At 51.5% G+C, this 19,804-nt stretch overlaps 1 protein-coding gene across 3 annotated transcripts in view; it reads right to left on the bottom strand.

The window, feature by feature from the left end:
* Nucleotides 1–18,750, bottom strand: part of MYZAP (myocardial zonula adherens protein) — an 88,248-nt gene extending 69,498 nt beyond the window's left edge. For 2 of the 3 annotated variants that reach the window (XR_015723133.1, XM_045787670.2), the window contains exons 1-2: nt 17,093–17,247; nt 5,944–6,030 (exon numbers count right to left, since the gene is read on the bottom strand). Coding sequence is in view for 2 of the 3 variants with exons in the window: in XM_045787670.2 (XP_045643626.1) it covers nt 5,944–6,030; nt 17,093–17,167 (162 nt within the window). In the remaining variant the exon portion in view is untranslated. Of the gene's footprint in view, nt 1–5,943; nt 6,031–17,092; nt 17,248–18,729 lie in introns of those variants that run through there. The other variant, XM_045787754.2, reaches the window with a different exon arrangement.
* Nucleotides 18,751–19,804: the final 1,054 nt, after the last annotated feature.

The following is a 19,804-nucleotide window of genomic DNA, read 5'->3' as shown; positions in this document are numbered from 1 at the left end:
GGTCACTAAAGGACACCCACGCTGGTGGGATGTTAATAGCTACTGAAAATATCATCTGCTTCGGGACACCTGGGTGGCTCAGTCAGTTAAGTGTCTGCCTTTGACTCAGGTCATGATCCCAGGGTCCTGGGATCGAGGCCCACGTCGGGCTCCCTGCTCAGTGGGGAGCCTGTTTCTCCCTCTGCCTCTGTCTGCTGCTCCCCCTGCTTGTGCTCTCTCTCTCACTGACAAATAAATAAATAAAATCTTAAAAATATATATATATCATTTGCCTCAATTTACTTTGTCGCTTTGCAAGACTTCACGATCACATGACTCAGAATAGCAGGGCTCAAGTCGTGCTCACTAAAACTCACGTATGCAGTGATACCCTGATTTAGCTGATAAATATGTAATAGCTGGTGTTAGTTCTCTTACTGCTGTGTGTGTGTGTGTGTGTGTGTGTGTGTGTGTGTGTGTCTAAGAATACAGTGAATGGGTAAATACGTTCACAAAATTCTTTGGAAATGATGGGGGTTAATTTCAACATTATCTACACCAATTTGAATTTTAATGTTCAACAATTTTATAAACATTCTATTCCATATTTATCTCTTCCTCAGTATGAAATGTGTAACCACAAACTGAGAGCACTTCCTCTCCCATATTTTTAATGATTTTTAATATATAAACAAAAGCCCACAGTTAATTTATCTGAATTAATATAATTTCAGATAGCATTCTCAAAGAAACTAGTTTTGGGCTGAATTGTGTCCTGCAAAAAAAAGTTATGTTGGAGTCCCAACCCCCGGTACCTTCTAATTTGACCGTATTTGGAGAGAGGGCAAATTAAAATGAGGTCATTAGAGTGAGCCCTAATCCAGTATAATGGGTATCCTCATAAAAAGGAGAAAATTTGGATACACACACACACACACACACACACACACACACAGCAGGAGAACACCACATGAAGACTAGGGTTAGGCACCCACACACCAAGGACTGCCAGAGCCACCGGCAGGTGTTAAGAAGCAAGGAAGGATTCTTCTAGAGACGGCAGAGAGAGCATGGCCTTGCTGACCGACACCCTGATCCCAGACTTCTAACTTCCAAAACTGTAAGCCAATAATTTCTGTTGGTTAAACCATGCAGTTCATGGTACTCTGCTATGGCAGCCCTAAGAACTAAAAAAACAAAAATAAAAACAAAACAAAAAAATCATAAGTCATTCTTGAAGCACCTACTATGAGCAAGGCAGAGAACTGGGCTCTGGGAGACAAAATAAAAAGACATCACCCATTGCAAACGGCCCTGAGGGAAATACTTATGAGGAACAAATGCAAGAAAACACAGCCCTTCTCGCCTGGTCATCGGGCGATGGGAATGCGAGGTGCCTCACGAGGCTCTCACGCAGAGAGGGTGCGGTCAGAACACCTAAAGGTGAACACCCAGGTTCCATTCCAAACTGTCATGCCCCTAGACCTTTCTGGGGATGTCTATTCATATAAATGATCCAGATTCATATTTTTAAATACCAAAATAATGGTAATGTGCTGTTGAGACACCTGTATTCTAAAAATACCACACGTCAAGAACACGGAAAACTGGCCTGGCCACCAGCAGGACAGGGCTCAGGAGGGCAGAGCCGACGTGCCGGGTGAGCACCTCCCTGGAGAAGCTGGCTCCGAGCCAGGTGCTCTCGGAGGTGAAGTCTGCAGAGCGAGGAAGCAAGGCCTGAGGACCCGGGCAGAGAGATGCTCAGATTTACGGAGAAGGACATAAGGACATCAAACAAGATGCCATGGGCACAGCCCAGGAGGAAGATGCGAGACAGGCCATTTCAGGAGGGGGAGTAACTCCCAGAAGGCCTAAGGGAGAGAAGCAAAGAAGGGCCACTGTGCTTGGCACTGGAAGGGCTGAGATTGGCCCTGAGTCACTGCCTCTCTAATCAATATTACAGGTCACTTTGGGGGGTTCTTTTCATATATGAGCTCACTTACTCTTTGCAACCAGGCACTACTGTGCTGCCTTTAAAGATAAGGAAACTGAGTAGCAGAGAAACGAAGTGTTTGGGAGCTTACCTGTGGCCTGCAAAAAGCAGTCTCAGGTCAGTCGGTACCTTCTAGAAGAGAAGGACTAAAAGCAGCAGGCAGGAATGGCCTGCCATAAGGGTAGGAAGCCTCCCCCGTACACCCTGGAGCCCAGGACTCCAGAAAAAGACGCCTCTGCTGTGACTGCCTCCAGAAGTCTCCCAACACGCCGTCATGAAGCTGGGCAAAATAGAGGGGGAGCCACCCCCTCCCCTGTAAGGGGTTCCTGCACGGTGATTTTGGGAAGAGCGCACAGGAGAACGGCCCAACTGGCAGTGGCATGCATGTGTGGCCAGCTGCCCCACGGAATCCCAGGTGCTCGAAACACACTAAGGATCAGCCGCAGCGGAGTCGAAGAATCAGGCCCAGGCCTGCCCTCCGTCCGCTGCAGCTCGAACAGGCTGCTGGGTAATGTCCCACAAGCTCCGCCTCCTCGGACGCCAATCAGGCCTTTCACATCTTCCCACTTCCCCATCCGCGCCAGCTGTGATGCGCCCCCCACCCCCTGCCTTTGCCCACCCCCGGCCCCTCCCAGAAACCCAAGTCCCCTCCACAGGGAGGGTCGTCCGGAGTTCTTGGCGCCCTGCAGTTTTGCAGGCTACCACGTCCCAGGGAGGGACAACAGCGGTGAAGGCACATCACGTGGCACCTTCAGGGCCTCCGTGCCCATGCCTGACCACTGACCCCAGTGACTCAAACGCGGGAAGCTGGCCAGGACACGGTGGCAAAATCACTCCGGACAGCCCCACGGCTACCACCAGTACCTTCTAGTGCAAGCACCACCCGAGGACTTCAGTCCCGGGGAAACAGCCGGCCCCACCCTCCTCGCCTCTACCCCAGTGCTTCCGCAGTGAGTCACCCACGCAGCACGGATGGGCGCTGGCTGCACACCTGGTCCGCCCGGCAGCGTAGAGGCCTCCTGGCGCGCGCTCTGCCCCCACGGCTCCTGCCCGGGGCTCCTCACAGCCCTGGGGTTCCCCGCACCCACAGGAGGGGGCCGGGAAAACGGGGGGACTCTGGCCCCCACTACCACTTTTACCCAGTTCATACACAAGGGCTCATGATAAGATTTGATTAAAAAAAAAGGGGGGGGGTCCTATGGCTTTGAAAAGTTTGAAAAGCACCGTTTAAGACAAATGGGCAAATCAAAGTATACAACCGGGTTACCAACGGCCGCTCGATATAGAAGAGCTGCCGTGTTTCCTCGGGAATACCGGATCCCTCCTAGCGGTGACGTGCCCCCCGGGGCCTCACTGCGGCAGAAGCCCTTCATAAACGTCTGCCCAGACACGCGGCGTGGGTCTAACTCCAACAGACCAGACTCCCCACTTCCCCTGCCGCGCACCCGGGGACAGTCACTGTGGCCTTTGTCCTGTCCCTCCCTCCAGCTTGCGCCGCTTCCTCAAAAAGTGCTCCCTCTAATTGCTCCTGTGGTAAGCAGCCCGTGAGCCCCTGGACACAGCTCAGGTCCAGTCCCCTCAAAGGGACAGAGAGGGCAGAAGGGACACCCCCGCCCCCAGCAGCACAGCACCCCACTCCATCGAGTCAACAACACGTGTCTGGCGGGATGGTCTGGTGATGAGGTCTTACCCCCAAACTTTTTCTTCGGAGAACATTCAAAGCAACACACAGGCTGAGAAAAGAGTTCAAAGTGCCATCACAAGGAAGAGAAGGAACAGTTATTCAAGAATATCTAAGACGTGGTTCATATCCAAAACTGTACAATTATCCCAATAGGAATTTACAGATTTTTTTTCTTTTTTTTTGAGCCCGGATCTAACCAAGGCTCTCTCATTATATTTGATGTTAACTCTCCTTAGTCTCCTTTCGGCCACCTGTTTTTGCAGAATGTCCCACACGTGGGGTTTCTTCGTTTTCTGATGATTCGATGTAGCTGAGCAAGTTTGGCAGGAGTATGACACAGGTGATACCGTGCGCTCCTTGACTGTGTCGCCTCGGAAGCCCACGGACCGGGCGGCCCCCCACCGCGAAAGCTAGATGGAAGCTTTGGGTGAAATGCTGGCTGCCAGACTGCACACTGCGCCTTCAGAGCCAGGAAGTAACCAGCGAGGGGGTACTCGGGGAGCATGCGAAAGAACCGTTCCACAATAACCTTCCACCAGCTAGTCTCTGCATCCACTGATGGACCGACCTGGGCAGTTACAAAATAGAGATCTTCTGAAGTTATCAGCTGAAGTTCCGTAGAAGAGTTTTCCCTTTTTAAAGCTCTGATATTACTGTAAACTCATGAGTCTGTTTTTTTATTATTATTCAACACGTCAAAACATATTACTGTCTTTACTTTTTGATGTTCACGTTGTTCCAATCTGGCCAGTGCAGTGAGACCCCCTTTGAACCGGCTTCTGGGTCCTTTGCTATGACCACCTCCCCCCGCCCGTGGAAGTGCCCACCTCGCTCTCCGGCTCGAGACGTCCCAGGCTCGCCCTGGAACCAGCCATTTTTCTGGATCCTTTCGTGGGACCCATCCTCACTCCTTAAGCAGATAAGCAACTGTACCTTCTCTCAACCTTGTTCTCATCATATCATTTTCCCTCCCCCTGTCCTCCTTTCCCTGTCACTCATCATTTGAATTGGCACAGACAGCTCTGCCCTTGCTAGAAAGCGGGTAGAAGGAGGGCGTAAGGGGAGGAGAGACAAAGACCAACACAGTAAATTTAAGGACATTATCAACCATGTACCACTCAAACAGGAGCTTCCTCTTTTTACAGGTGGCCGCGTCAGTGGTCAACTCCAGAGCAAGTCTTCTCATTGTCTCATGATTCCATTTACAAAACTTCTATGATCAAGTATCCTACCATTTTACTGCTTTATTCTATGCTTACAGGAAAGATATTCATGAGAAAGATTGCTACCTGCCCCGCCCCCGGCACTCCTGTCCCCTTCTCTTGCTTTGTCTCCATCGGCACTTATCACCTTCTAAATTCAGAAGGCTTGATTTTTCATTCTCCTTCTCCCCCGACTAGGAGGTAAGTTGTGTGAACAACAGGCACGTCGTCCTCACTGCTTTGTTCACCGCTGGACTCAGGGTGTCGTCCACTGTAGTACACTACAGCCGCGTGCACGGTGCCCAGGACACGGGACGTGTCCCTGAACTATTTGTGAACCAGAAAAATGGCTTGCCCGGGACAAGAGGCCTAGAGGTGAGCGGCCCCGCCTATGCATCTCCCGGCCTCTGCTTCAAGGTCACCCCCAGCAGTCATTCCCTTCCCCGTCCAGATCCTAACACTGAAACCACACACCGACATTGCTCACAGGTCTGTCTCACCTGAAAAACTCCAAGCTCCTCTAAGACAAGGACAAGGTCAGACTTATCTTCGCGGCCCAGCACCTAGCACAGAAGCTGGCACAGAAATCTCTGCTGACCTCCTCGGCCCTCCAGCCAAGCGCCCTTGCCCTGCGCCCAGGCTGCCCGCTGGGCTCGGCCTCTCCAGGCGGCCTTCACTGTGAGCTGGGCTTCCGCCTCCAGCTGCTGAGAAAGGCTCGGCCGCGGGCAACTCACAATGGGCCCTTTGAGTCCACAGGACTGGGCTCTTTCAGGAAAAACTCGTTCCCTGCCACAGCACCTGTCACTAAGGCCAGCGTCCCTACAGCTTTGAGGCCACACAGAGCCAGCGTTCACCAAGAAACAAGAGCAGGGGCAGGAGGCCGACAGAGCCAGCCAGGCAGGACGGTCTGACTTCTGGGAAGATGGAAGATGGGGTGGCAAGGTCGAGAGGGCCTTTTCATCAGCAGAGTCACTGCCATTCAGACTCTGTGAATGGCCTGGATAGAGGGCGGGCGGGGCATGGGGTTAAAATAAAAGAGTGAAAAGATGAGAACTTGTCAGAGCTTTGCCTCAGAGACGGCTTACTTGTTCTTTTCCTTCGACCTTCTTTTCACCTGGCTCTGAGGCTGGACTCTCGGGGGGTACGGTCAGCCGCAGTCTGCAGACATTTGCCTAGGAGAGACGGAGAGGAGAAGCCAGTTATGAAGCCGCCTTTGACGTAGAAAGAGCTGGGTGACCTTGGGCTTCTCAGAGCCTGTTTCCCCCACTGAGCAATGAGGTGATCGTACCAACAGCACAGGGGACCCCGAGGATAAGACCAGCCTTCGCCAGCCCAGAACAGGCACTCGCCACCTTCCTGCTCGAAACAAGGACATTACCAAGTAATTGCACAGCATTCGAACTTTTTTTTTTTTTAATGGCTCAGCTTCCGTAACAGCACGTGCGGAATGATCGTCGCTCACACGCATAGGTCCAAATACACACCATGAGGTCTGTGCTGTGAAGGGGCTTTCTCTGGGACTGTATGTCGAATCTTTCTCCGACAGACGTGCATAAGCACAAAGTTTTTTACAAGTCCATACCCTCGTGTTCACAGCAGCACTATGCACAACAGCCAAGGCGGGAGCAACACCACTGGCCATCGATGGCAGAACGGATAAATGAAATGCGGTGTCTATGAGGAAGGGAATACTACCCGGCCTTACCAAGGAAGGAAATTCTGACACGTGCTGCGACATGGTTGAACCTTGAGGACATTATGGCTAGTGAAAGAAGCCAATCCCACAAAGACAAATACCGTATGACTCCACTTATATGAGGTCCCTAGAAGAGTCAAACGCATGGGGACAGAGAGCAGAACGGTAATTGCTAGGGACTGAGGACAGAGGAATGCAGAGTTATTGTTAAGTAGGTATGGAGTTTCAGTCTGAAAAGATAAAAACATTCTACAGATGAATGGTGGTGATGCTTGCACAACAACGAGAATATACTTCATGCCACATGATGTCTATTTCACCCTAATGTCACAGCCTGGTCCTGCTGTGACTTCCCAGGGAGAAGTGATCGGGCCACTGGAAAAGCCCAAAGAGGGTCCCAGCAGCATGCAGAGTACCCAGCCCACAGCCATGTGGGCGTGACTCATGGGAGTGCTGCTCGTCCCTCTTATGGACTGCACTGTGTCCCCCGAAAATTCCTATGTTGGAGTCTTAACCCCCAGGACCTCAGAATGGGACCCTATTTGGACACAGGTCTTTACAGAGGTTATTAAGTTGAAATGAGGTCATTAGGGTGGGCCTAATCCAAAATGACTGATATCCTTACAGGATAGGGGACTGGAAGACAGACACACACATAGCGAGACCACCACGTGAACATGCTAGAGAGAGAGGCCTACTCGCTCCCACACGGCCCTCAGATGAAACCGACCCTGCCAACACCTTGATTTTGGACTTCTTGCTCCCAGACTATGGGATCATAGACGTCTGTTGTTTAAGTTACCTGGCTGGTGGTACTTTTTACAGCAGCCCTAGCAAATTAATATATCGCCAACCTCGTCTGAAGGGTCACGGGTCTGCACTGGTCCACAGAGCAGCCTCTGAGCAAAACTGCACTGCAGCCTCGACACCCGGAATGCGACGGGATTATAAAGACCTTTGAAGTCCAACCTGCCGGTCTAGGAAGGAACTCCCACACGCACCCGTGTACCTGGCAGGTGGCCGCTGAGAACGAGGACAGCATTTTCCACGCACACGTAAGAGAGCCCACTGGGACCTGTGTTAGCACCACCATATACACTGTCACCTCCCTTCGAGACACCCCATTTTGCTCCCTGATACCTCCACCTTCCTGATGATGAACTTACGTGTTCCCTCAGAACGCCTACCTAAGGGACCCGAGGTTGCCCTCAGGGACGGCAACAGAATTCCCCATTCTCTACACTGGCCTCCTTCCCTCTGAACCTCTTCTCCTCTGGATTTAACAACCCCAGCTCTTTCAGCTAAATGAGCTGGTGTCACAGTCATTCTCCATCCTCACTCTCCTGTGGGCAAGCGTCATCCTCCGGGGACTCCAGGGCTCTCACTGGCCCTGATGTGGCCAACTTTGCACCAAAGCTTCAAAGCTCGCTGCTAGTCACGCTGGCCAAAGACAAACCACCCATTCCAGCTCGGAGGTAGCGCTCTTAGCTGAGAGGCAAGAGCACGGATGCGCATCCCAGTTCCTCCAGAGAAAGGCAAACCTCTGACTTGGGACCACCTGGACTGGTCGAAACCAGCGGGCATTTGCACAAACATCAAAGTGTAACTCACACCAGATAGGCAACCCAAGTCTGTGATGGTCAATAATCTTCTGTGATGGGCTGATCTAATCCACAGCATCATTTTGCAGAGAAAAGGAAGTGCTTTTGTCCTGCCCCCCATCCCTGTACCACATATACACGTGGGCGCACACACTTGCACAAGTGCACACACATACAGGTATCAACGCCTACTGGCTGTGTTGACTATGGGCAAGCTATTCAATCTCTCTGAATCTCAAGTGTAAAGGCAGATAAAAGGAAGTTTGGCACACAGTAATCCTCTATCAGCAGGAGATATTTGTGTTATTATCTAGATGCGATCATCATCCCACAAGCTCCAAAATGAAACAGGCCCACTTGGCTTTATGGTTCTGCTTTCCATGCTAACAACAATTTGGTCAACGCATCTACTCTAGGTGATATCTTCGGGTAGGGCGATTGGTCCCCAACGGCAGTAATTTTCAGAATAAACTAAAGACTGAAGAGGACGTGAGGCCCAGAAGGGACCCCACCGGTCCAGTCGCCCAAAAGTGCACTGTTCTCTTCCCCTGCTTGAGACACTTCTTGATCTGTCCACCCAGAGCTTTGACGCTCCTCAGCATACTTCCTGCAGCACTCGAGTGGACCGGGGCTAGGACAAAGCCCCAGGATAAAGAATGTATCTCCCCTAAACTATCGGTTTTCCCTGGTGCTAGAGAATGAGTTAACACAAGATGAACCTGTAAGATGACACATTTGTCTTCAGAGCTATCTGGCAACGCAGCAGGTTCTTGAGGCCCCACCCAGGCCCCTACGTGAAATGCTGAGTCTTGGCCTTAGAGGTGCTTGAAGGCCTGGGCTACACGTGGGGCCAGCATTCTCTCATCAGTGCTGACCCGCTGACCAACTGCGGACAGTGTCAACCCAGCTTGGAAGAGGATCAGACGCCTTCCTGATAAGATGACCAAATGTGTGGTCACATGAAAAAGAGAAAATGGCAGGAAAAAATGTGAATAATCCCATTTTTGGCTTTTTTTTTTAAGATTTTATTTATTTATTTGACAGAGATAGAGACACCCAGCGAGAGAGGGAACACAAGCAGGGGGAGTGGGAGAGGAAGAAGCAGGCTCACAGCAGAGGAGCCTGATGTGGGGCTCGATCCCATAACGCCGGGATCACGCCCTGAGCCAAAGGCAGACGCTTAACTGCTGTGCCACCCAGGCGCCCCCCATTTTTGGCTTTTAAATACACTCTAATAATTCTTATAGATTTATGGGAAAAAGGTCTGGAAGGAAACACAACCAGCTGATGGTTGTGATGGTTATCTCCATAAAGCACGATTCCCACCAGGTTTCCAGCTGTTCCAAGTAGGTATACGTTTTTTTAATTAAAAATAATAGCAGTAATAGCAATAATAAAGATTGAGAAAGAATGTATCCAAGAGAACGACAGATCAAGCTTTCCTAGTCCCTTAGGACAGCCCCAAGAGCAGCAAAGAGAACCAGAGGGCTAGAAAATACCCTGAATTCCTCAAGAGAAGCACTGAGTAAGCCCTGAAGGTCCTACTAGGTTGACCTGGTATAGTTTACCTCCTTGAATTCATTCACTTTCAGGAAACACCCCTGCGGGAAAACTTCCCACGGAGTATCATCAAGACAGGATTGCTTATCTCTCTGAGCATTTTATGATGCTGAGCTCCATGGTTTCCTTAAACTCCGATACATGATACCCAGAGCAGCCCAGGTTAGGCAGTCCCTGAGGAAGGCAGGGCACGTTATTCCCAGGGACTTCCGCAGTAGCTGGCTCAGCCTTATGCTCTGAACGTTGAGAAGAACTCAATCTACGTCCCCTGAACACCACAGCTATTGGATTAGCGGTCCCTACATGCAAGGGTCCCTTCCAGTGGATCAAAAGCAGGAAGGTGGACTCGGTGTATTTCATCATTAGGTTACAGAGCACCTGCTACTTACAAAATACTTTTAAGGGCGACGAGGGTACCAAGATGAAAAAGAAACAGCCATGTTCCCAAGAGCTCAGCATCCAAAAACACACCCGAACAAGGCGAATAAGAACACTTAGCATAACCGGGACAAGGTCCCGAGAGGCAGGGTATCTTGGTGGTTAAGGCGCGGTGGGATTGCACTTCCTTATAAAGGAAAAGGGATATAAAAGGAACAACAGTCTCATCTGGAGGTGGGAATATATCCAAGGCTCCTAGAGATGACATTTGAGCTGGGTATAGAAAGACAGAAAGCACTTTGTGGTTCACTGAGGTTTGGAGAATCCAACGTCACAATAACCACAAACAACCATCAGGCAAGGCATTTGCTCCAGGATGGCCAAAGGCACGGATGTGAGAGAATGTTCTGAGAACATTAAGTGGGCCTGCAGCCTACACTAGAGTGGGAGAGGAAAACAGACAGGTGGGGCCCAAACTCTAGCAAGCTACAAAGGCCTGATGGAGAAGCAAGATCCCTAGTGGAAGGCAACTGGGAGTCATTCACCTCTTTGGAGGAAGGGACGAACACTCAGATCTGAGTTCAGTGATTCAACGGCAATTATTGAGTACCTTCTATTATATTCTATGCATTACAACATGGATGAAAGGGGGGGAATAGGGGGAGATATCAAGCAAGCTTCGTGCTTTAACTGCTTTTGTTGCCCTTACAGGGCTTAGCATAGTATCAACACATAATAGGCGCTTGTTCAGTAAATTAAATGTCAGCAGGAGTTTCTTTTTAGATTGAACTAAAACACAGTTGGGCAAATACACCTGAAACTCCCCAGAGAGCCTTCCACTTTTTTCAAACCAACCCCCCTGGGAGGGACATCAAGGGAGCAGCAGATAGTATTCAAGCCTCCTCCACAAGAAAACACACAGCCAAGCCCTTGTCTGCAACTCAGGGCACCTGGGAGCCAGGCAGGTCCTCTGGGTCCTTGGGTCTGACCCCCTCATGTGGAGGCAGAAGGCTGGGTCTCCACCCACGGGGGAAACTGGGGATCCACATACCATCATGCTCTCAGCTTCAGCACATGGGCTCACCCAAGAAAAAACTATCATCAAATAAAAAGGGGTGGAGAAGATGACCCAGGGAGGGGGCGGGGCTGCTTGTCAGTTTACAAAGACGCATTTCCCTAAGGAAATTAGCCAAACGCATTTCCAGTTCTCTAAGGCCTGGTCCACTTTGTGACTGTGGGTTCCTGCCCAGTTCCACCTAACAACAGGAGGTGTGGGTCCTGTGTTGTGGCTCAGAGGACATAAATATGTGGGTCAGGCTGCGTGGAACAAGGCATGCCCCACCTGGAGTCGGCCTCTTAGCTCTGCTGTGGCCCTGAACTTACAGGCCTGGTTTTCTACATCAGAGTGGGGCGAACCTTTTCAGAAGTAAAGGGCCAAATAGTAAATACAGAGGTTCTGCAGGCCACTGTAAGTTCCATTCTCATTTCAGACGCATACGAAACAAGCCAAGAGGGCCAAATGTGGCCGAGGGGGCAGGAGCTGACCTGCACACCCGGACTCTTTGTAGGTGGTGGAAAGTGTTCTCGAGCCCCTCTTTTCTGTGTCAGGACGGACTCCAGACAAAACTCATAAATATAAGGACAGTGACCGCTCCTTCCTGTCCTCACCGCCTCACTCCTGTACAAGGACACAACGTGCCCCGGAATGCCAACACGCAGAGAAAACGCAGGTCAATGAACGCACCCAAATACCAGTGTGAGCTGGAGTGTTAGGAACTCCCCTCCCCACCCTGCCCCCACCACCACCCTGACCTTTCACGAAGCCAATGGGACCTTCCAGGGCACTGTCCCAGGAGGGTCTGCATTCCCAAGGAAGCTGTAAGAAGACAGCAAGGATAAAAGAAGTAGCTTCCATTCTGGGAGAATCACCTGGGGGGGGGGAGCTTCCGGAGCAACACTGGTGTTTTTATCCCACTTTCAGAGGTTCACGTTTACACGGTCTGGGGTGGGGCCTGGGCATAGATATTTTAAGCTTCTCAGTGATTGTACATACAACCAGGGTTGAGAACCACTGACTTCACCAAAGAAATGAAACTCCAACTTGTGCAACAGGAGGAGGCAACTGGACTATTTGGAGGCCTTCCCAGAACCATCAAACTCTTCACCGGGACCAGCACTCCCATCTGTGTCACCTGCTTCCCGCCCAGGTGGGCCAGAGGTGATGGGCTGGCTTTACCCCAAGCTTCTCTTCCTCGTTTCCTGTTCGCCAGTTCAGTGTAAAGTGTGGCCCCTTTGGGACCCCAGTGACCCCCTCCTCTTTTTAAGCACCCATTACACCAGGCCTGGAGAGAGAGGGTCCCTAAACCCTCTCCTCAAGCAGTTAATCATAGATGACGCAAGCAATGACCGGGGGCACAGGCCTCTAGGGAAACGCAGAAAGGCGAGTTCAGACAGGCTCCCTGGAGGAGCAGACCCTTCCTCAAAGAAGCAGGGAAGAGGGGAGGAACAGCATGGAATTCCTGGGGAATGGCGAGTAATTTGGAATATCTGGAAAAAGTGTGGGAGGGAGACAAGGAAGGCAAAGGCCAGATCAGAAAGGCCTAGATGCTTAAGTATGGAATTTGTACTTGGCGCTGGTACTTCCAAGGGGGCTCCCGCAGCAGGGTCATCAGCTCACTGGGTTTTGTATTTTAGAAAGGGCACTCTGGCCTTAAAGAGTCAGCAGTAGGACTGAAATTTAGGAACTAATCACTCACCTAAAGCGGGACAGAGGGAAATACCCCTGTGTCCCTCTTCTGTGTGCTGGAAAACACTGGAACTGTTTTAGGCTGGGCCAGCCGGCCACAGGAAGCTCTAAGACCATGACGCAGTTAACAGCTGAAAGTATTTCAGATGGAAGCTTTTCAACATGGTCTCTGGTTAGTGAGCCCTGGATGCACAGCTCCGTGAGCAAAACTAGACCAGTTTTGAGGCTGACTGACTTGAAAGGCTTTTCCAAGTGATCAGAAGCTCGGGCGTCCAGGTTTCTCGTTCGGGTATGGGTGCTCAGCACAGATGAACTGTGACGCAGACCACGTATGCAGCCCTCTCACAGGACACTGAAGACACGGAAAGGTCCAGAATCCCACTCCACACCCTCTGCAGAACTACCACGGGCTCGCCATCTTGAGGAAGTCAAGTTTCCGTAAGAGTCCCCAAGACTCAGGTCTGTTCGTCCTACCTCTGACACAGCAAGTTGGGTGAACCAAAGCATGGAGGCTGGGACATTTTTTCCGAACCTACAACTGTCACACTTTAGTGACAGAGGCTTTTTGGCTAAGGCCTGAGGATGCCAGGGTTCCAAAACTTCACAACTTGGCCAGTCAAGGGCCAGGTCCAGGGAGCCCTGGTGAGGAGCCAGCCTCTTTTCTGGGTGCAGTGGGCCCCCTGCCCACCTGTCCCTGGCGGATGCCACTGCTAGCTTCCTCCTACCAGACACGGAGGTCCCACAATGCCAGGTCCCTTCCTCGGAGCCCCCGGATACAGAAGTTACGCACTCAGATGTTTCTGTGAAAAGGAAGTAAATACCTGTCTGACCCCTTCACTGGCCAGCTAAAGAAAATTCTTTATTTTGAGCCAATCAGACAGAAATGGGACCTAGGAGAGTGAGGACTGGCAGGCCAATTGGGTTTCGACAGGAAGCCTTTGCCAAATCGAAATATCAGCAAGAGCAGGGTAGGAAACAGTCCTATCCTGTGGCCTTTTTGGCTTTGCTTCTGTTTTGTTTTTCTTTTTATGAGCCACTGAGGGGCCATGACACCAGCAACACCAGCCAATAATCTTATTATCAAGACAGCGCGGTGCTGGAGGAAACCCTTGACAGATCTCGGTCTCTCACCGCCCCAGCGGAACAGCCTCACCAAAAGTATTTGGCTGCACGAAGCAACATGTGCCTTCCCCCTCCATGCACACAACCTGGCCACACAGCTGACCTTCCATTTCAAAGGCTCATTTAGTGGGATTAACTTCACTTGCAAAACTGCCTTCGCAATCGTGAGGCGAGGTCAGTATTTTTGTAAATGTTTTCCCTTACTCTCTAAGGGCATCGTGCTGTCTGTGGTTATTCTCCAGCCAATCTATCTTCCTGTTGTTGCCATAGATAAAACTATTTTTAGTGCGCAACTGGTTTGAAGGTAGATTTTTTTTTTTTTTTAATTTCACAACCCCTGCTGCTTGGCATCCATAAATGCCTCTTTGCTTATCAGCTGACAGAAATTACTTTCCCACAGTTTGTTTTTTTTTTCTTCCTTTGAGAGATGATTTCAGATAAGAAGGAAGTACAAATGGTAGGTGGCAGCCACGGGACAGGGGATAACCGGTGACAGTCCGGTCTGGCTACACCGCCCTGGATGGCTGACTCAGAACACTCCCTGCTCAGTGTCAGCTGTCACCACCATTTCTAGTCGGCTTGAATATCTGGACCAACACAGCCTAGTTCTCCCGCAGCCCCTAATTTGGTAAGCTCTTTGGATAAAGCAAAAACGCTATCTTGATGGCTAGCACGTTCTTGTTCAAGACAATCCCTTGTCTAACACTCAAGAGGAAAGAGAGGATGAAACAGAGTTTGCTGACAAACTACTTTTGACTTCAGGAACCCTCTTCATGATTACTTGGTCTACAACTTTATTTTCAAGACATCCCATTCTTGTTTTTCCAAAAAAATAAGCGTTTGCAAATTCAATATGCCCTTATGATATACAGTATATGCCAAGACTTACGTTAAAATGAGTAGCAGTTCCTCCCTTCCGTATCCCAATGTCAATCGCCCCACAAACTCCTACTCGCCCTGCAAGACCAAACTCAAATGTCTCCTGAAGAGGGGGGTCTTCCTCATTTGCTTTGGAAAGAACCCCTCCTTTTAGCTTCACCCAACTTTGTTGACACTGTACGACCCTCACGATGATAGTTTGTGACAAGGACTTCCTCCACGGGTAGAGTGGACCCCAATGCCTAGCCCTGTATCATCCAGAAAGGATATCTATAAATGTTGTTTAAAAAGAAAAAAAATCAGGGGCGCCTGGGTGGCTCAGTCATTAAGCGTCTGCCTTCGGCTCAGGGCGTGATCCCAGCTCCCTGGGATCGAGCCCCGCATCAGGCTCCATGTTCCACTGGAAGCCTGCTTCTTCCTCTCCCACTTCCCCTGTTTGTGTTCCCTCTCTCACTGGTTGTCTCTCTCTGTCAAATAAATAAAATCTTTAAAATAAATAAATATAAATAAATAAAAAAATCAATGGATCACATCTTCCCACCATGTCCCCCACCACACACATACACATAGACAGGACCTGGGGCATTTGCAAATCATGAGCAGAAGAAAACATAAAGGGAACCCTAGAACCTTTAGATATCTTCTTTCCCGTGTGCTCAGAACAGCCTACATGGTCTGACTCGGGTCCCTGACCCTTCCAGCCCAAAGCATTTTGGTTGTCTTATTCAAAAGGCAAAGCCTTCTCCATAGTCTGTCCACTGTGCCACTTAACAACTGAAGAAAGAGTTGAAAGTAAACATTTGAGAAAAACCATCTTCAGAAAGCTTATCTGTGTACTGGTCACATCTGCACCCACCCACTCCAGCCGCCCATCTCTCGAGGGGCACTTGACACTTCCATGCAATCTGGTCCCACGTAGGACTCGGTCCAGGTTCGGGCTGGCCTCTCAGTGACTTCATTCTTTCTCAATCACAACTGTGTTCCAACTGAGCAGGCTTTCCATAGAAAAAAGGCCAATGTCTGTTTAGAGTAAGGCTGGGACTGGGGTTGGAAACCCACTTGGACCTGACGGGGATCCATCCATTTGCTTTACGAACTAATAACCGGACCACCGGAGTTCTGCGCACCCTCCGTGGCTGGTGTACAGACACGCACACGCGGATGCTTGCGCAGACGCACACACCGGCACCCACCCCCCAGAAGCCATCACTTGGCCCACACCCAGGAGTCACACAATGCCTTTCTCCTAGCTAAAGAAAGCACAGAAGGTGGCCGCCAGTCACCTGTTTGAGGTATGGAAACGCAAACAGGCCTGTGCACAAGACTGGAAGTCGGAGCGCCAACGGGGGTCCTGACTTGGACTTAAGCATCTGTTTAGCTAAAACTTGGGGAAGGTGATTAGAGAATTCTCAACCACAGAAAAGAGGCACCAAATGATAAATATCATAAATACTCCGAGGAGTGGCTGAACTAAACAGCCACGGGGCCAGCCCCTGGCAATGGGCTCTGGGGCGCCGATCTCCGAAGAGATAAGAACTGGACAGATGCAGCCTGCCGGCGCCCAGCATCTTGCACAGAGCATCTGGAGAGGGGAGGGAAAGTGGAACTAAGGTGACAGAGAAACAGAGCGCTTCTGAAGGGCAGCCGCCCTGGAGATGGTGCCCAGGGCTCCCAGGGCTACGCCTGCTGCCACTGTGCTGGTATTTAAACCAGAACGAAGAAAGTGGTTTGCAGAAACCCAAGTCCCATACCACTGGGCTCCTGGGGAAAGAGCTGCTGATCTCGCCGTTGTAAGGTGAAGCCTCTACCTTGGCTAAGCTCACTCCAGAATCAGTGTTATTCTGTCACCAGGGCGGACAAGTGACCTTTTCTTTTCCCCGCTGAAAGGAGGCAAGTTTGGGTGTTAAAGACATGCATGACTTTTGAATCTCAATAGGGACACCGCAGGAACGTTTCCCCCTGCTTTTTAAACTCCTGCCACCAATAAACGTGGCCTGACAGAGGCAGGAAGGAGAGGAAATTTCTGGGAATTCCAGAAAGTCCCCTAAGCCCTAGGAGCCGGTGGAGGGACGTCGAGAAGGATCACGGCCGGAGCTGGGGCGGGACGGGAGAGTTGAGTCTGGGGGGCGGAGGAGGGGGGGTTCAAGGCCGGGAAACCGGCTCCCGCGCGTCGCCAACGCCAGACCCCGCTACGGCCAGGCGGACCGCACGGGGAGGCGGGAGGGCGAAGGCTCCCGCCCCCGGCTACTCACCCTCCTGCTGGGCGCCCCGGGCGCCCGGGCGCCGCCGCCCGAGAGCAGGGTGATGGTGGACGTGGAGCGCAGCATCCCGCAGCGGCGGCCGGCGGCTGGTCCGCAGTAGCGCGGCTCCCGGCCGAATAAGCGCGCGGAGCCCGCCCAGCGCGGGGGCGGCGCGGCCGGTGGCTGCTCCAGCTGAGGCGAGGCGGGCGCGGGGGGGCGGGCGCGAGGGGGCGGCGCGGACCGGGGGCGGGGCCGGGGGCGGGGCCCCAGCGCGCTCGCCAGACCCGTCCGGCTGCATTTTCTCCCCAGGGCGCAGACCCGGCCCAGTGTCGCGCCGTCTAAGGCCCGCGGCGCAGCGCCCGCCCAGGGGTGCCTCCGGGGGCGGGCGGGAACTTTAGACCCCCTTGGCCGCCCAGGCTCTCTCTCCTGCCTGCGGCGTCAAGGTCATCCTCACGGTACTCAGCGGCCCACCGCCAACCCGCCAGCCCCCCAGGAGGCTTCCCTCCCCATCACCCTTGGCATTGATTATGTATTGAGTGCCTACATGTGCCCCTCCCAGCAGCCAACGCAATCTACTGGCGCTGTCCTCGTGATGTTTGCAATCTGGTCGGGATACCTAGAGGTGACAGGTGTCGGTGCTTTGGTAGAAGAGGAGATACCAACCGGGAGCACACGACAGAGCCCTAGGAGCTAGCCCGTGCCGGAAAAGCCTCGAGGGGTGGAGATGACGAAGCGAGCACCTGAAACACAAGCGGGAGCCGGGCAGGCGTACAGCGTTTATCACAACTGCTCCTACTTATTCGGTGATTACCGTGGGCCCAGCTGGCAAGCACTTCGCATGTATTACCTCACTGAGTCCCCGCAACCACCCTTTGAGGCTGGCACTGTGATTATCCTGTGTCCCCATTTCGCGGATGAGGACACTGACCCACCCAGAGACTGAGTAACACAGCAGAAGCCCCACCAGCTGGCAGGGGCAAAGCTGGCCTGGACCCCACCGTCTGTCCCCAGCGCCTTGCTTGTCCGCTCTGCTGTTCCCCTCCCCCAGCAGAGGGAGGGGCGACTTACAGACTCAAAGAACCGGCCTGTGCGAAGATGGGCACAAGGCAAGAGAAGGCGTGGTGTGCTTTTTATTTATTTTTTATTTTTTTTTAATAATGATTTTTTATTATATTATGTTAGTCACCATACAGTACATCCCCGGTTTTCGATGTAAGGCTCGATGATTCATTAGTTGTGTATAACACCCAGTGCACCATGCAATATGTGCCCTCCTTACTACCCATCACCAGCCTATCCCATTCCCCCACCCCCCTCCCCTCTGTAGCCCTCAGTTTGTTTCTCATAGTCCATAGTCTCTCAGGAAGAAAGGGATAAAGAAAGGGGGGGTAATCAGAAGTGGTGTGCTTTTTAGGTACTGAAACTATCCCAGCGCGAGGGGCGCCGGTGGGACACGTAGAGAAGCCGCTGAAGGGCGGCGAGCCTGACCTTGAAGAGCCCGGTGTACTTAGCTAAAGGGTTTGGCTCTTCTCCTGAATATGAAGTGTCTTTCAGCAGGGAAAGACAATCTCTCTCTACTCACGCTTCAAAGCCCATCCAACCCGCCTCCCCATCAAGCTCTCCAGGACCCTCTTGGCCCGAGCACTCACACTCATGAACCCAGCAGCTCTTGTATTCCGTTACAGTCGTGTGTGGGTCCCCTTCCCCAGTGGTGAGCTTCTGGAGGGTGAGGGCCGGCCTTGCCCTTCTCTGAATCCCCAGTGTGGCAGCAACATGAAAGATGCTCAAAAATTGTGGCCGCGCAGAATTCCGAAGGCTCCTGTGGGTCTCAGTCATTCTGTAGATGAGGAAACAGGCCAGAGGTTCTAAGTGACTGTCCCAAAGTCACCCCGCCTGTCGTCATCACCACCGCCACCGCTGTGCCTGCGTTCTACATGCTTTGTATGGATTTTCTCCTCCAGTTCTCACCAGGACCCCAAAAGGTGGATACTGTTATTGTCCCCATTTTGCAAATGAGACGCAGGGACATTAGGTTAATTGGTGAATAGACAGGAACTAGACCTGCAGTGTTCTACCTTCAGGTGTACGACTGCCTTTGTACCCCCCTCCCATCCCCCCACCCTTCACAAGGGGTCTCGTCATATCCTACTTCCATGCAGCCCACTCTTTTTCAGAGGGTTTTGAAAAACTAAAAGCTGGGTCTGCCTTCCAATGAATAGTGATAGTGGTCAAAATGTGGCCGTGGCAAGCCAACATGGGTTAGAAATAGCTGCAGGTTTATCTCAGTAGAAAGAAGCTAATGATTATTGTTGTTTTGTTATGTTGCCCTGAGGAGAAAGGAAATGGGCTGCCATTCAGACAGAGTCAAATAGCCTGGCATCATCGATGTTTATTTATATTATGGCAACCACGCAAGTGACCACCCAAGATGGAGTCAGCATCTGAGAGGAGGTGAGGTCCACGGATTAATTTTCCCTCCGTCCACCGAAGTCTTTTTCATATCGTTAATACAATACTTTACACGCTGTATTACAGTTTATTACAAAAGCAGCAGACTGCACAGCAGCTTGCGAGCTCTTTGTTGTGACTGGATCGTGTTTACCTCTCTGCCTAGAACAGTAACCGGCATGTTGCAAGTGCATGTTAAATGTTGAACGGATGAAGAAATGATGTTAGAGAGCAATACTGCAACTCACTCAAGGGCAAGCAAAACAGAAACCAAGA

The sequence above is a fragment of the Ursus americanus genome, chromosome 36 (genome assembly GCF_024610735.1).
Source record: "Ursus americanus isolate L20-20 chromosome 36, mUrsAme1.1.p, whole genome shotgun sequence".
NCBI lineage: Eukaryota > Metazoa > Chordata > Mammalia > Carnivora > Ursidae > Ursus > Ursus americanus.
Note: the sequence above shows the minus strand (reverse complement) of the source record. Positions and strands in the feature narration are given on the sequence as shown.